The sequence below is a fragment of the Echeneis naucrates genome, chromosome 4 (genome assembly GCF_900963305.1).
Source record: "Echeneis naucrates chromosome 4, fEcheNa1.1, whole genome shotgun sequence".
In the NCBI taxonomy this organism is placed as follows: Eukaryota; Metazoa; Chordata; class Actinopteri; order Carangiformes; family Echeneidae; genus Echeneis; species Echeneis naucrates.
The window spans coordinates 4,637,783-4,656,154 of NC_042514.1; the positions used below are offsets into that span (position 1 = coordinate 4,637,783).

Consider the following 18,372-nt stretch of genomic DNA (forward strand, 5'->3'; position numbering starts at 1 on the left):
TTGAGACCTCTTTACTCATTCATACCAGTTCCACTAGATTTGCTTTAGGTGCTCAACAGCACTCCTGGTTTAATGTGATTCCTCATTTAGTTTTTAGAACTACTGTAACTCACTTAGCTCAATTCAAGTTCAATGTATGAGTTATTTAAAGGTCACCACAGCTTCTTCCATCAGTGTTTTACTACTGAAACTTTACCACTTTATTAGTCCTGATCTTTCTAATTTCATCATCACAGAGGGAGAATATTTCTTTGCCTGTATCAGTCACTTCCTTCTTCATTATTGTCTCGCTGTCGGTGTCAGACACCCAGTGCAGTGCAAATGTCAGAGCTGTTTGTCATAAGTGAATTATTAATGATGACACGCTGAAAAGCCATTTTCTGCACCACAAAACCAGGTGTTTCCCAAACAATATGTAGAATGAAGAAGGGTGGCATTATTGAGAGTGCGTCAAGGAAAAATTGCAGAAACGTTTGTTCATCTACATGTGATAATGTTTTTGTTCAGTTCAAGTTGGCATATTTACTTGGTGACAAGGATGTATTTGTTTTTGCTATGCCTAGGCTGGAGAGCTTCTCTTTAAGAGAATAGCTGATGTATTGCAGTATTAATTTGCTGACACACCCTCCATGTTTTATTCTCTCTCTGGCTTCATGTATGTTGATGGCAAAATACAAACAACACTATTGTGGACTTGATCATAAGTTTCTAAGATGTGTGACTTGTTAGATGATGGCATCTAAGTGTGATTAAATGTTGCCCTCGGGTGTAAAATGATGCAGGTGAAGAGATGGGAAAGTGCTTAGCAGTGCAGCAAACAGGATTGAGACAGCTACTGAATGAACTGGCATGAACATTTTCTCACTGATTCGGTCTGTACTCCTCCAGGGTGCGCTTATATTTTTGACAATTTATGTGAAGGCTTTAATTACCTGAATTAATATTTAATTGCAGTAATTTTTGTGTGTTTTTTTTTTTTTTTTCTTTTGATGATGAAAGACACTGCAACAAGTGATGTAATTATTCAGAAATGGTCACACACATTGTGTCATTTCAAAGTGTCTGGCTTGGATCTGACTACAGACCTTATTTTATTTATAATTTTGCTTTAATACCTGTCTATCTCTGTTGTTACTATAAAGGCAGAAAAACACATAATAATCTGGAAAACAAGATCTAAAGCCATCACAGCAGTTCTGTGAGGTTGACACATGGCTGCGGTTGAAGCTAATTGCTAAATCCTGCATGCCTCATGCTTGCAATCACATGATGTTCAGCAGCTGTCTGCTATTTTCTATGTTCAACACTTAAGTTTGGTACATTAGCATAATAAGACATGATCAAACCTGTTAAATTCCAACCAGGAGGGCACGTGAATGTCTGTGCCAAATTTCATGGCAATCCTCCAATGTTTGTTTAGATATTTTAGTATGGACCAAAGCCAAAGTGGCTGACCAATAGGCCGATAATGCCATTTTGTGATTAATTTCCAGACAGACGACCATCGAATGGCCTATTTTGTCTACCACCACAGAAGGTTGGCTCACTCCTCTCTTGCACGGTTTTTCACGATTACATCCTTAAATGCTAATGCTGTGCATCTTTGGGCTCATGGCCTGCTTTACTGATTCCAGCTGTGAGCTCCCCAAAGGGAACTCTATGAAATATGGCCTGTGGTTCTCCCATTCAACACCACATGACAGCAGTGTGCACTTTCATTTACTATTGTACATTCAGGGATTTACACAGAGCACGATATGTAGCTCTCCGTCCAAATGCATATGGTTTGCAGGCACTTGCACAGAGCAACATTTATTATGTGTTTAATAATTAAAGGGCATTGACGTGTTGACAACCTACTCGCCATGAGCAATATCTTAAAATAACGTGTTGGGCTCAGTGCTGGATGGAAATTTCCATTGGATTTGTCAGGTTATGTCTTTATTTGTTGGCATAAACCGAGGTCCAGGTGGCAAAGAAGTGTCAGAACACTGATTCTGAATGACTGAAGAAGTAACCCTTAAGAAAAACTACATAGATCGGCAAATTATGCATATTAAGGTTAGATAGTGATTTTCTCTTACTTTCAAAGGCTTGTTAGAAAAGAACATACATTTCAGATTCACATTATTGAGAGAGAGAGAGAGAGCTGCGTATGTATCAAGAATAATCCCATTCAAAATTTAAACAGTGTAAATGGAATCACAAGCATGTGGAAGCAGATAATCTAGAGCCCTATAAAATCAATTAAAATTTTTTCCAAATTCAGTTTTTTTAATTTTTCCCATATCCAGTTTTTTGTTGTTCTTTTTAATTTTTGTGAATTCCATTTTTAGCATTTTACACACATTTAACACAGAGACAGGGCTTTAAGTAATGAAATATAGACAACTTCTTCAGTTAAAACTGAAAACTTTATTACTTCCACACATTTAATCAAAAACATACACTCCACAACTTTGGTGGAAATATCAAATCCACTGTAAACTTTTTAATTTCTTTTATCCCCTTTGGTTTTCCACTGATTACTGACATCTCCATTGAAGTATATGATAGTCAACATTGCATTGCTAGTGACCCTCACAGAGCATTTTCCCAACATATCCGTTCCTTCCTTTTTATTCTGGTGCTAATCTCTAGGGGTCCCTCTAGTTTTGGTCCTCGGAGGGTACTTGTCTACTCTCTGGTCTGGTCTTGTCTCTAGTCCCTGTCCGGTCTAGGTCCTGGGGGGAGTGCTTTTCCTTGCTGTAGCCCAGTCCATCACTCCTCACCAATTAACCAATTAACCCAGACACGTTCAACGGGGGAATCGAGCCCCGCCGTTCTTATTGCGGGGCGAGAGCATTAACCACCACGCCACGGGGCTGCTCCGCCATTTAAAATGTTGTATTAGTCTTCTGTCAGTTTTATTGACCTTCACCAACGTTGGACATGGAATTGCATTCTCCTATAAGCTGTCACTCTCTAGCAATTTAATTGAATTTAATAAATTTTTGAGAATTCCGTTTTTAGCATTTTACGCAAATTTAACACAGAGACAGCGTTTTAGGGATTGAAATACAAAATTTCTTCAGTTATACCTGAAAACATTAAAACTTCCACACATTTAAGCGAAAACATGGATGCGTTTCCCCGCTTCTAAGCCGGAAACCCGCTGACTGACTTACCTTCAGGATGATTTTGCCACTCCTGCCTCCATTACACCTGACCGCCGTCGTCATCTTCTTGGGTTTTGGCAGACAACGAAGAGCATTTGTGCATTCAAAACACGCATACTATTATTATATTATATTGTGTGAAAATACATAATAAAACTTAGTCTTCCCACACAGTTTATTTATTACATGAATAACATATATAGTTTTACTTGAATAATTCCAGTTCTCACTGATACTTACAGTTATAAAGTAAATATTGTGACAGTTAACCTGATAAATATTACACTACAATTTTTTATTTATTTATTTTTTTTAAGTGTCATTGATTTAGGGTTAATATATTTGCTGAATTGTCATAACAGCTCTTCATACCTCATACTAATTTTACAGCTGAATGTGTCTGTCTTACAGCTGCCATGCACTTCTTTTGGCATTAAAGCCCTGAAAACCTAAGGATGAATGTCCACCCTGTCAAAGACCTTGAATTCACTCCCCATTCGTTTATTCAAAGCTTTAGATTTAAATATCAAAGATCATTGTGCCGTGCTCTGAGAGTTCAATGCCTTTAGCTTTTTTGGAGCAAATAATACCTTTGTAGTGCAACAGGATTCTCTTTCAGCCACTGATGCTTTCAAGCTAAATTAACTTAGCAGGGAAAATCAGCTATACCTAAATTGCCTTTTTTCTGCCCCTATTTCGAGATTACAGTTCAATGCTGGTTTGGGTTGCTATTTGGGGCTGTTATTCAGAGAAACAAATACGCCTGAAGTGAGTGTGGGAGCGATTCATCACATCCATTTCGCCTTCAGAACAACAGGGAGTCCAATTGGTGCAGCTCTGCAACTTATGCTCCTCCAGGAGGGAGCTGTCCTGATAAATGGCAGAAAGGATGCTGGGTAAGCAAAGCAAGCCCTCATCAATTTCCAACATAGCAGCAAACTGTGAATTCAGCGCCATATCTGTGACCTCTAGTGGTGCTGCTGAGAACTGCTTACTGCACACAGGCTCATGCACGCATTCATAAGAGAAATGGATGGTGTTTAGTTGGTGGCGTCATCGTTTGTCTGTGGTTGTATTGTCTTTTAAAACTAATGATCAAATATGTCTAAAGAGGCATCAGCTCCAGCTGAAGGGATTCACGGAGTGGAGGAACAATTAAAATACACTTTCTTGAGAATTATTCATGTAAAGGCACAATGTGAGCAAGATGGTAACACCTTCCATAGTTTTAAAGCTATTTTTAGGTTTAATGTGGGTCAGCCCACCTCACACTGCTGAAACATTGATGAACAGAGGTGTTGGCTGTGACAGCAAACACTGATGAATCGTTCTTTTTGTCTGTTTTAACAAAAGCCAAATTATGATTTGGTCCTATGTGAGTTAAATTAGCATTGTTGAGACACCAGAGGGCCTTTGTAATCCACACTCCTCACTGCAGCTTTAGTCAAGCTTGTCTGCACAGTATGTTTTCCAGATCAGAGCAGCTGCCATTTAGGGAATTAGCCATCAGGTAATGACGTGAGAAATCATTTCTTGTGAAAAATCAAGCATAACCAATCTGCAGCTGCCGCAACAGCTTTAGCAGTCTGAATGAAGACAAAAACACACAGAATCATTTCACTGACAACCTTGGGTTGGGACTTTGTGATGTGAGCATGTAAAGATCAAACGTTGATTCTACTTTTTGTTCTCTTCCTTTCCCATCTTTGTTCACGCACAGGTCATACGACCTGGCTTTTCTCAGGCTCTGGTTTGCCTGCCATCCACCAACCCATCATCCATGTACTGATGAATAGCCAATCTTTGCACACCGCTGTGGTAAATTTACTGCTCCCTGTTGACACTATTGATCTGTTGGGCTGCCAGTTTGATTATTAATACCCTTCTCATTGACTGTAATTTTGAATCAGCTAGAAATATGGACTATTGGATGGTTTAATTTTAAAGTAAAAGGCTGCAGCAAAAAGCAGCCTCTGTAAATTCCTTATACATGGCTCTTTTTATTTATTTATTCTTATTTCACTTTCTTTTTATTATATATTCCCAAGGCCTGTTTTTATTCTCCTTTTGGTTTTACACCACATTTTTTAAATGGAAGAAGATCATCTGTACTTAAATCTTAATGTGCATATATTACATTTTTCAAACCACCGAAACGTGGGATTTTTAGATTTGTCCCATTCCTCTCAAGTGACTTCTGGGCTTTGGCATGACTTAATTTGATTGAAAAGGTTTGCGTTGTCTGAGGTGGTTTGACAAAGTTAGATGTAGTCACTTCTGCACCCTTGAAAAGTGGATTTTGAAAACATCCAATAAAGCCGAAAAGGATTATTGAAGTAAAAGTAGTCATCAGAAAGTTTTCTTTTAAAGAACGTCTCCATGAGCATTACTCATCAGATGTATGTTTTTACTAACTCAAACTGCATTATTTCTATTGATGTAACAGTTCCTGAAAAATGAAATGGAAAATAAAATAATGTTCGCCCATCAAAGCATGTTGTACCAACTATTAGTCACTAGATGGCAATAATCTCACAGGATATTATTACTCTCATCTAGTGGAGGAAATCAGTGTATGGGAGGCAGATTTTATAGTTATGCTGTTAGACAGACTCATGTTTTATGTTCAATATCAGCTAAAAATATCTTCCTGCACCATCACCAATGCTCTTTCCTGTCACAAACAACTCGACAAACCTGGTGCTTGATTCCTCCTTGAACTGTATTAGTGACTTTCATCGTCAGTGCTGTGATATAGCCTCTGATGTCTCGCTTGGTTTCAAGGAACAGGAAATTCTGCAGCTGTTGCAGCTTTGAAAAGGAAAAAAGAAGTCACTTAATCAGCTTTTCTCAAGATCAGATAATATTCTATTCAGTAAATTTAAATTGTGTACAGTATGTGAATTGTGATTGGGCTTTTATGAATTAGTTTGAGCTTTGTTTGGAGAGTTATTTTGTGTTATAATCTAAATGCAGCTTTTTGAGGATTTTACTTGTTTAATTATTATTAGATTAATTACTTCAAGTAAGGAAGATCATGCTGTGAGAATTTAGAGAAAACATTTCCACCGACTGCCCCAAAATCATAAAGCACTTTTCTCAAGCCAAAACAGTTTGGAGTGATTCACAGAGCTGTGTAAATCTCATTGTTTGTATTCGTTTTGCGATAAGGTTGATAACTGTTGCTTCGACCACTCAAAACTGGCAATATGGCAGAAATCAGGCTAGCAACACGCTTATGGTCAGAGTCATTTGTCTGGAGACAGTGACCATAACTCAGCTCTCCTTGGGGAACAATGATTTATATAGGTTGTTCCATGAAATCTAGGGTTACGGCAACAGATTCACGGGGCTGGGAATAGGGGGCATGTCAGTTCAGTTGCTAGGAAACAAGTGGTAGGAAGACAACAGTGAAAGGCAGAAATCTGGGTTGGTGTAGAGAGCGAGAGGGTAAGACAGCTGGATAGAGGGAGAGACAGACAGTGAAATCGTGCTGCAGGGTAAATGTGTTTCATCAAATTTCCTTCAGGCGCTGATCAAAGCCAGGAAAGAATCAACAGCACTGCTATTTGCACGCAGTTATCGTGGAGAGATGACTATTGATTCTCTCAAACCCGTTTGTAATTAGTCCTGTTTCTGTGATCAAAAACAGGGTTTCACTGTAAAGCCCCCAAGAAAAATCAAATGGTGGTTGGAGCTTGTACGGCGCATCACTAACACGCACCCAGACAAACACAAACGCACTCAAAAATCCTCTCATGTTCCAACCATTACCATCTCAATGAAGCTAAATATAGTCCAATCTCCCGGCCCCTTCATCTCGCCACATCAATAGGTCTGGCTTTGTCGTCTGTCTGTCCTTCCGTGTTTGCCCTGAGCTTTTCTGTGTCATGCTGAAATATGGGCTCTGGCTGATGTCACGCTGACCCAGCATAGTGGTTATTTTTGGGGAACCTTTATTTAATTTAAAGCATTTTTGTAGGTTTGAACAAGAGCGTTTGCTCTCAGACATTATGGTAAGTTGTTGACAGAAGACACCTTTGTAGTGAAAGTGAGGCTGTGTTCATTCTTTCAAAATGTTACATTATCATTGTATCATGTGTTCATCCAGATCTCCAACTGTGGACCATAACCTCAATTAAAAAAAATTCTATCACTACATTAGCCATTCTGAATACGTTTTCATTCCTTTAATTGGTTACATACCTCAGCTGTGCTCACAGACTGTGTGGACACAAACAGACTTGATGTGAGTCCACAATAATCTCAGTCCACCAACACAAGAGTTTGAAATGCAGTTAAAGCAGCTGATTAGCAAGGTCTGTCCCTCCTGGTATTTTATCATGAACACCATGAAAATGAAAAATGACATGGGATGTCTGTTTAACTGTTCATTCACTTTTAAGTTTTGTGTGAAATCTTTGGCTCCAAAGAGCAGGTTTCAAATTTACACAGGTATGAGAGACGCCTGTGGTGGTGAAGAGAAATTTAATCAACCAGTATTCTTCAGAGACTTGCAGTGAAATGGAGGGAGCAGAAGCTCATAATGAATGAACATAATATCTGACAGTATTAGAAAACAAACAGAGCAGACAGGGAGTCGTGACTCTGTTGTCATTAATCCTCAAGTTGAATTTGAATTTGATCTTCATTGAGCTGCTACCTTTCTAAAGCTTTGGCAAATGCACTCATGGGATATATAATGGATTTCCAAAAGCATGATGTCAGGCTCATGTGTTGGCTGACAAGTGAATGTGAACTTGAACTTTAACCCTGTTTACCTTTTTTTTGGGGGGGTGGGGGGGGGGTAAATGTCAGTAAAACCATTTTGATGTCCACTCTTTTGGCAGTATGTGTAAACTGGACATCATCTTCATGATGTCTTGTTGCTATGGAAACAGTAGTGGCAGTGACAGCTAGGAGTTTGGAGCAAACTTAATGTCATCAAATGTGCAATTTAAATCATTCTGGATAATATGATCGTTGGGTGCCATGAAAGTTAGCATGCTTATGGACTGTGAAGCATTGAACACACAACACTACCTGCCACGCATTGTGCCTGTATAGACCCCCCTAAACTAGATTAAAGGTAGACTAACTAGAATGAAAGAGTGCTGGCCTGGCCTCATAATGGAGAGACAAAAGGTTAAAAAAAAAAAAAAAATGAAACTGACAAAACAATGATGGAACGTGTTGACCTGTTATGATCTCACACGAAGGTTGAGCGTGTTTTGATTCTGCTCTTATATACCTCCACAATTAAAGCTCCTCTCCTGTGTGTCAACAAGCTCACTGATGAAAAAGTGTTGACACGTCTAACTCAGAGACACACAGATTCCCTGTATGAATTTTCTTTGCCTGCCTGTCTGTCCGTCTCTGTCTTGCAGTACTGTGTAAATAATGTGTGTGTAACATTATTGAAGGTAATGCCACATAGAACGGGGACCTAACGTGGCCTGTGGAGTCGGTAGTCCATGAAAAAACAAGGACTGTGGTTTTATTTGCCAAAAAAGTGTCTAAGCACGGCCCTCCCTCCATGCAGAAGGAAAAATGCCTGTTGGCATAAACGTGTGTCCGCAGTCGTCCTTCTCTTCATGTCAGCGCTGTGATAGACTGGTGACCTCTCCGGGGTATACACTGCTCTCACCTGATGTTAGCTGGGATTGGCACCTGCCCTCCCTGAAATCCTGCGTGGATAAGCGCTAAAGATAATGGATAGACACAGCTTGGTTTCAAACTGCAGTCCTTCTGTAACAAAAAATAGAAACAATAATGACCACATAAAATCCATCACTTATTTATCTGTTCTGGTTATGTGTCCTGCACTTGTAGTTCTTGTTGATTTGGCGTTTGTCATATCATAAAACCGAACTTGTCATGTTTCTGAATCTGATATTTTTAGCAGATCGTCTATTACTGGACAACAGTGTCTGTAATAGTGCCTTTACAATTTTTACCTTCAAACCTCTCTGCTCAAAATCCAGTTTGGACAAAGTTTCACAAATCACTCAAACTGTAGTGTCTGAAATCCGAATTATTATCAGGGATTTAGTTTCTTATTGAAGATAAAGGTTCCCCAAGTTTAGATGCCACTACTTTAGTGATATTTCCCTTCTAACTTTCAATGAATTTTGGCTTCATTATCTGCAGTTGCTAAAACAGTCTAGATTTAATTCAGTCTAGTTTAAAGAAGCTATAGTTTATTTTTTGAAATCAGAAGTAAACAGTCATAAAAACACGCATACAAAATAATCAATGTGTAAAAGGAATCTAGTTTATGAACATGTTTTGATCTACTGAAAACATGTAATAAGAGCATCACTTGCTTTTACGCTCAGTTAATAAATGTTTATCGGGAATATCCACCAATGGACTGACCATTAATACTATTCACACCTGCAGACAAGAATGAAGATTGACTGTTAAAACGGAACCACATAATATCGTAGCCTATAAGAATATGAATCCAAGAGCATAAATGAGGTGAATGATATTTACTACAAAATAGATATATATATAAATGCCTAGCAGCAGCTGAAGGGAGTTTCGCAACCTGAAATCCAAACGCTTTTGTTTTTATTAATGGCCCTTTATAAGTATATTTATAAAGCTCTAGTAATGTTACCTTAGTAAAAGTCACTAATTACTTAGGAGACCAACTAACCTGAGGGCCTGTGGTGTGCTGCTCTCTTCTTTGTCTGTTTGATTGCTCAGACCTTTAACAGAAACACTCATTCGGTTTACAGTCCTTCAGCCGTGTTACTAGTAATTTGATTCAAATATGTTTGGGGTTATTTTAGGAGAGAAAAAACATCCTGACTCAAAGCATTGTACACAACGGAGAGACTAATTCCTCGCTCTTTGTCTTTTTTACTTGAAAGAACCATCACTCTTCCACCCTAATCGTTCCTTTTACTAAGGGCTAATTACAATAATCCACCCCTCACTTCTCAGCCAAGAAAGCGGTGACTGCTGCTGCATGCTCTCATTCTGGTAGAAAACAATGTAATAGTATCACATGTTTACTGCTGCTGCACAGAGGAAGTGGAAAAAACCATTTATATCATAGACTGAAATAACACAAAGTGAAATGTGACTTTTTCCTCCTTTTTACTGAAAATGTATACATCTCATCTCACCCTGTGTAATGAGCACACGTCAGATTTCTGTCTTTTATGTGTTCTATTTTTAGCGCCCGTAATGTGTTGGAGCACTAATGAATTAGAGGCCACACACCATTGATCACTGCCTTCGTCATCCCACCGTCTCTGAATACCCATCAGTGTCAGCGACAGGGTTAACTTTCGTCTTCTGTTTCCTTCACCATGACTTCACTATCTCAGTTTAAACAATTACATGATAGTAGCCAGTCAGTTTTTAGCTGTTATTTTCAGATTCATATGTTCCTCAGATTTAAGATGAGAAGAACAGAACAGACTGTGTGCACGAGAATGTGAGTCTAAGTTTCGATGTTTGACTGTTTGCAGGGACAAACCTTCACGTGTTTACTAAACAGCAGTGGAATCTGTGACACAGAAATAAAACAAACCTGGCTTTGACTACAAGATGATAATTGATAGCAGAATCGTCTCTTTGAGCACGGTTGAAAATATAGAAAAAAGATTGTTACTAGAATCATTGTTGCTTCCTGTATAGTCATGCTTGTCTTGTCTGACATTGGTCCCTGCCCCCCAGTCTCCACCCCTTCATTGTAAAACGCACATATCCGTGTGTTGTGTAGATATGATCAATCTGCAACCAGCAGCACGACTCCCCCTCACTATCCTGCCTTGCAGTAGAAGGTTGTGAACCCTGTAATTAGCCAGAGATGCTCGCTGCTGTCCTCCTGGGGGTCTCACTGGCGCCTGGCATCTCAGCAGGTGTTAACCCCCCCCCCTCCAGATATGATACGTGACTGGCATCCAGTTTGCTCTCCCTGAGGCGTGACCAAAGTCAGGTGAACAAGTCATTTTCACAGCCTGGCCCTTCACTTCAGTGGAGTTGGGCAATCCCATAAAAGGCGGCACTGAGTTTACACACAAACTTAAAGTTCATTTATAGTTTTAATAGTTGAGATGGCAGATTTATATAATCCTCATTTATGATTGTGAAGGCTGTTGCATCTAATAATTTAAATTTCATTATGACCTGATTGATGCCATGTTTTGTTTAGTTTTTTTTTTTCTTTCCTTGTCTTTTCTCTTTACTCACGGTTGGTTAATCTATCTGTTAATCTGTGCCTGGGTCGTGTTGGACAGAGAGGTGTGTTGATCCCGCAGCGTTTTAGGAGCCACTGTGGTCTCCTCTCCTGCTCACACAGTGCGGGGTGAGAACTGGAGACGCTTCCTCCCCAATCCCGCTGCAGACAAGGCGGATAGAGGGGTCGCCATTTCCTCCGGGTGACTCCCTGTTCTGTTCGCGTTGTTTCGGGGGGGGGGGGATGTTGTGGAAAATGCCAAAGTTGTTCTCTGTACCACCCCACCCCCCCACACACGCAGTTGGATAGTGGTCAACAGAAGAGAGGGGAGCCAGGCAGATTGATGAATCAACCTGCTCTGCTCGGTCAGGGGGCAGAGGATGGCTGAAGACCTGACCTGTTGCAGCTCCTCTCTCGCCTCTTCGTGCTGTTCGGATCGTCAGAACGCAGCAAAAGGACTCAGTTTTCACCGCTTCGATTTAGACCACGGATCCGTTGAATGAGGCGCACTTTCTTTACTTTTTGGATGTTTCCTTTTTTTACGCACAGCGCACTTGGTAAAGGACATCAACGCGCTGCTGTGACAGGGAAAGGACTGGACGAAAATCTCCGCTCTTGAAGTTTAAGGACAGTGAAGGCGGCGTTTATGCGAATATAGAAGTGGCGATGGACTAAAACTGATCCGCACCGCAACCTGCTTTCAAGGAGAATATACCCTCGTTTTCTCTCCCCCTCATCTCACTCTGTCTTCCCTCCCATTGTGGTTTGCTTTTGACAGAATGGCCCGTTTCGGAGACGACGTCCCGGGCTTGTTGAGCTCAGGGGATGGAGGGTCCGAGCGAAACCGCAACCGCGATGGAGCGGCGGTGTCCACAGGTGGCATCTCCCCCGCCTTCAAGCAGACCAAAGCGCAGAGAGCCCGCACCATGGCCCTTTACAACCCCATCCCGGTCAGGGAGAACTGCTTCACCGTCAACAGGTCCCTCTTCATCCTCGGCGAGGACAACGTGGTCAGAAAGTACGCCAAGAAAATCATTGAGTGGCCATATCCTTTTCTGCTTCATGGTGGAAATGAAGCGTTGTGCATAAAGTGTGAAATATACAAGCCCACTGAAAGGAGTCATGTAGGAGTAATATATATTGAAAAAGGTAGGTAAACTGTGACCTGTAGTCAGTTTATGCCCCCAAACTGCAGACAGTTATGTTTGATTCTCACAAGTGTCCTAATAATCCGAAGACAGTCTGAGGGGGATTTCAGCACCATGGACAGCACACAGTCTGAGGGATGTAAAACTATTTTCTCTGGTTTGTTGATTAATAGTTAGTAATGTAACACTGAAACAGACAGGCACCCAACCTTTCAAGTTTTTCATTTAACTGTTATGGGAAAATGGATCCACGAGTGGGCGAAATTAAATATAGCAGGCTGACACATTATAAATACGGCCATATCCAGACTAAAACTACTGCAGAAAGGGAGGAGCTGCCAATGCAAAGTGGACTACAGAAACAGAGAGGAGTTTGCTCATGAATAGTTGTGAATGTGTTGTCAACAAAAGGCTATGGAGACCTGCTGTCGCTATTATACTCTGTCCAAATTTAAGCAGTAGATGCATCAAATTCAACCAGAGCGGCTGCGATTAGTTGAGTAATCGTTTTAGTTTATGGACGTAGAATTGATGAGCAATCATTTTGAGAAACTATATCTTTGTTTTACTTTTTGAAGTAACAATGCCACATATTCTATGGTGCCACATTCTCCTTTGTGAGGATCTGCGGCTTTTCTCTGGTTTATATTGCTGATGTTTAAATTGTTGATTGAACAAAACAAAATAAGTTGCACTTTAGTGTCAGACTTGGGATTGTAGTCCCACCTTTTCTTAGCTAACATTTTGATATCTTTTCAGCAGCACTGTTACATAAATGATTATTTGGCTGGATTATCACACCCGCGTATTCGCTCTTCCTTTGCTAAAAAAGGAAATGCGTTCCCTCTGCTTGTTGGTGAGAAGGACAATCATACACAACTGTCTGTTGGTGGCGTGTTCGTGCTGCTGCTGTGCAGCTCACCAGGTGTCTGGGCCAGGTGTGGCCTCTTTGCTCCTATTGTTCTGCTCCATTCAGCAGCTTCCTGACTGACTGACTGGCCTACTGGTGATTTTGAAAAACTCAGTAAATAAAATGAACACGCTTCCATTGTCGATCGTTGTCTATTGTTGTTTTTATCTGGGTTTGCACATCCACTTAGGTGATTAAAAATAGAAACAATGAATTTTAATTAAAAAATAATGGAGGGGAAAGCTTTGACGCGCATGTGTGGTGGTTATTGCATTAAAGATATTTCAGGCCTCCAGCGGTTGGGTCATTATCAGTAATGATATTGTAACAGCACCTAAAGGCGCATATACTCAGCTAGAATGCAACTGGCCTTAAATCAGAACATGATGTGAGTAGTAGTGACCAGAAGGAAAGTGGCCAGACTGAACAACCTTCAGGTTAATGTGCTGTTGTAGAGGGAGTGTCTTATTACATCTAATGAGCTCTACTGTATCTGATTAACAGACATTAACAGGAATTATATGTAATGATGTCTGATCACTGTGTCATGTGCTATTACAACCAGTCATTACTCACTGAGTCATACTATATTATATTTTTTGCTAATATGGTTTTGAAGGGAGTGACGCTGAGCTGAGTGATGTCGTGATCTGGTCAATATCGACTATAGTTGTAATGAGTGGCTGAGCCCACTCTGAGGGAATAAGTTTTAGAGTGTGACGATTCATGCAAATATTAACATTCGCTACACATATAACCAAGTAGTATCCTCACAAGGACGCTCAATGACTGATTACATTCGTTTGTACATGGACGTACAGATATACTACGAGGAAATTGTACTAAAAGGTTGTATGCCAAATGTTTGGGAAAAGACTGTATGAGCATTTAATTTCTTGATGAAAAGATTATTACATATCTAAAGAAGTTTCATTAGAAATCTGACTTAGTTTGGCACATCATACGGAATGGAAACAGCCAGGCTGTATGTTTGTTAAATCCATACTGACAACAGGAGTGTACAAACGCCAAATTATGGATTTACAGTTCCAATGACATCCTGGAACGGACAGTTTTGACTTTGAAGCAACTCAAAAAGTCCTGCGTGCTGTCCATGATTAGTGGTGACATTGATCGATGGTAACTTTTATACAGTGCCTACATGTGGTTGTGCTTTGAGCCACTCCCAAAAGTTGTCAGAGAGAACTCCAGCAATTGGTCAATATATCAGTTGCTTGACTGAAAATTAATAAAACAACTACTTTGATAATGAAATTTCCACTTCAGTTTTTAAAGTGATGTTGTTGGAACTGAAATTTTTTAAGTGGTTTTAAATAATAGCAGGCAGAATATGTTTCACTTCTGGCCTCGTATCAGCTAAGACATCTGCAGACGTCATTGCAGACTCTGACAAATTGAAAGTGACATTTTGAAGACAAGACCTTTAATCGACAAAATAATTACCTTAATTATTATTAATCAACAACAATCCTTAGTCGCAGCTCTTCTCGTCTTAAAACTCCATGAGGTCCTTACAGAGATAGAAGTACAATAGGTACACATATGCACACTCAATCTCTGCAGGACATCTCGTAAAAGGTCATCCTTGTGTTCGGAGCACAACTTGCCACCATCACCTCACCGTAAGAGGCTCCTTTTTTTTTTCTCCAAGTGCTCAATTATCAGCAGATGATCAATCCAGGAATTATCCAGAGGCTTTATGCGGTTTGGCTGTGTAACACCGTGTCTTATGAGGGCAAATAACACTTTGCTCTGATATGAGTACAAGCACATATTCTCTCTTAAATCCCCTTTGTGCAAGTTCTCAGGAATAAGAGGTGATTAAAAAGTTGTGCACGTGTAGGTGTGAGTCCTACTGTCAGTCTTTGTGCTTGAGGTTGCGGTCGATGGAGGCTGATGGATGCCTGGCAGGGAAGAGGCAGAGCTAATGAAGCACATAGTCTGAGTTTATTGTGGCAGGCCTGGTGAGGACTGGCAGCTGCTCCTCCTGTCTGATCCCCACTGGGATCCCCCGCAGCGGGAAGTTTCCCATTGAGAAGGTACACCTGTAAATAATTGATTGTTGGGCTTAATAGAGTTTGTTTCATCAGGTCACACAGAAAAAAGCATGTGAGTGTAAACCACGCTTTCTGATTGACAGACTTGACTTTTAACTGTGAAACAATGTTTTAGGTGTTCTCACTCAGAGGCCCAACCAGAATTTAAAATATATGTGTTAGTTATTTTATAAAGCTAGCAATTCATGTAATGAATTCAGTGCATATGGCTCTAGAGTCAACTTAAACTTGAGAAAGAACATTCATTCTTCTCTAACTAGCTAAACTGCGTCCCTGCACAGTAAATGGAAATTGGAAAATTACCAAGGAAATGACCCTTGTGCCCCTTGTGTAGTCATAGTGCAACTCTCATTTATTTCCAATTATAAAAACCGTTTTTTTCCCTTATTGCTTTCTTTCTTGCTTCTCTTATCAGCTCAAAATGAATGTAGCTGAAGGATATGAAACTAATATGCATGGGCATGCTTTTACAGCATGTGCAGGGATTCAACTGTTCATATGAACAATCCCCAAACACACATGACAAACCTCATAGCCATTTATCCAGCTGCTTCTATATGTCCTGCCTGAGAAGGGTATAAAACCTGTATGTAAGTATGGCTGCATTCACTGATTGGTCGACCAGTTCAAGCAGGCCATCAAGAGTTGGCTGTGATGTGGAATTGCAGACGGATTGAATGATGTTGGATGCAGGAGTCTGTTTTCAGTGCACTGCATCTTTTTTTCTGAGCCATATCTTAAAAACAACATAGCTTACATTCTGAAGAGCGACTGAGTATCAATATCTTTCTCCTGTGGGTTTACACAGAGCAGAGCTTAATTTTATTCCAACGGCGGTTTGGCTATTTGATGCTGTTCTGTGCCCAAGACACACATGTTGCAGATAATTCACAGATTTCCAATAAGCCCGGCTCAGATGCACATGATTCATTTTCATCTTCACCTCTATATAATAATCACAGGGGCTTGCACCCAATCTGGGCTTGAGCGCATTCACAGACACGCAGGGCATCATGTCTCCATGTCTATTTTTACACACATGTTTGTGGAATCGAGGCGGCGTGCCAGCATCATTGTGACTCACAGGACTGCTCATGAGACGCCTCACTGCTAAAACAGGTAGACAATCCGTGATTCACGTCACACACCACAGCACTGAAGGGGAGAATAGGTTTTTGGCACAGATGCTTGTTGAGTCTTTACCTGATAGAGCATTACATGAAAATAGTTCATTAAAATGTCCAGGAAGTCAGGTAGCATCAGTTATACAGTGAGAGATGAGTGAGGAATCTGTCAGTTTCTAGAGTTGCAGAGTATAGAAATGCATCAAACATGGCGGCTGCGGCCAAATGCTCCATGAGTGATAACACTGGAAAGGTTTGGCTACAAAAACACATGCACCATTCCCGAAGCCCACCCAAGCAGTTATCTGTTTTATTCATCACTCAAAGACACTCAAGGAGAAAAACATACGTTAGAAATATTTCTTTATTGTGGCTGGTTTGAAAAAGTGATTGGTTTTGACGTCCCAGACACCTGGTGCTTCATATAGACAGTATTAACTACTCAAACAGTCTGAAAACTACCACAGCAGGAGGGAAATATTCATACTGCAAAACAATGTACAAATGTAAGGATGTATAATAAACTAAAAACATTCTCAAAACTCAACCTGTTTTTACAAATGATTGCAGGTAATGCACTAAAGTCATAGATGTCATTTATTCTTAATTTAGTGTTCATAATAAGCGTCTGTGTGTGTCAGAGATAGTTTGCTGCCCAGTGACTCTTATAGCATTGACTTTTGGCTGAAAGAGAAGCCTGTTGCCGTGGATACCTCTCTCCTCTCTCCTTCTATCTTCATTTTCTGCCTTCCCCTTCTTAAACCCCCCCCCCCCCCCCCCCCCCCCCCCCCCCCACCAAACACACAACCGCCCCCCCCCCCTCTTCCTGTTTGCTGTCTGTGTTTGAGGGAATGTAGGGTGTGGCGGCTCGCTCAGAGCTCACAGTGAGGCTAAAGTGATGCCAATTATTGTAGAAGAATGAATCAGAGGAAACAGTTCACTTCTTGAAATGATAAAAAAAAAATATCGAGTTTGAGAAAGACGTTCTGTCACTAAGCCACTTTTTCCAGATTGTCTACTGGTTTACAAATTGCTCTTTTGCCTTTGTTTTTCCAAAAGCTCACTGCAATTAACTTTCAAACACTGAGTCAGTCTGTGGCGCAGCCAGGGTTCAAGTTAGAACCCCTGTGGGCTGGTGGGAGTGAGATTGTATTTACTCTGTTTATTTAGGTTCTCATGGCTCACATGTCCCCGAGTAACCCTGCTGGGTGCGTAACATCGATCTGTCCGGTGTCAGTCTTATTTGGTCCCGTCACCTCCTTCTCGCCAACCTATTTCACAAGTTTCTGACTCCATCTGTAACCATCGTCCTCTCTTCCACCGGTCACCCTTCATCACTCTTATCACCTGCTCTTCGTTTCATTCTTCCCTGTTATCTCTGCCTCCTCCATTCTTCCGCTCTTCCTCCCTGTCTGCTCTCTGCAGATTTAAGCTCCCTTCCTTCCTACCTCTGCCGCACATAACCAGGAGAGAGGGGACTGCCCACGCAGAGCATTAGATAAAGAGCACATAGCTGGCTTAGCTCAACCCCAAAGCAGCAGGAGTTGAACTGACAACCAATACAGGTTCCATACAACAAGCTGCAATGCTGTAGTAAGAGTGACCCTGTTCATAAAATCACATCTCAGGTCCACCCACTCATTCCTCCTGGATAAGCCCTCAGTTGCCCTGGTGTGTTTGTGTGTTTATGTGTGTGCTGCTGACCTCAGTTAAGGTGCAGCCTGTGTCTGGTTGTGTCTGCAGCCCCTGGGTGTATA

At 40.8% G+C, this 18,372-nt stretch overlaps 1 protein-coding gene across 1 annotated transcript in view; it reads left to right on the forward strand.

Annotated features, from left to right (window-relative positions):
• Positions 1–18,372, forward strand: part of cacna1ea (calcium channel, voltage-dependent, R type, alpha 1E subunit a) — a 79,602-nt gene that overhangs the window by 15,677 nt on the left and 45,553 nt on the right. Inside the window, exon 3 of the mRNA XM_029500897.1 lies at positions 12,134–12,400. Within this exon, the coding sequence (XP_029356757.1) occupies positions 12,134–12,400 (267 nt within the window). The remainder of the gene's footprint in view (positions 1–12,133; positions 12,401–18,372) is intronic.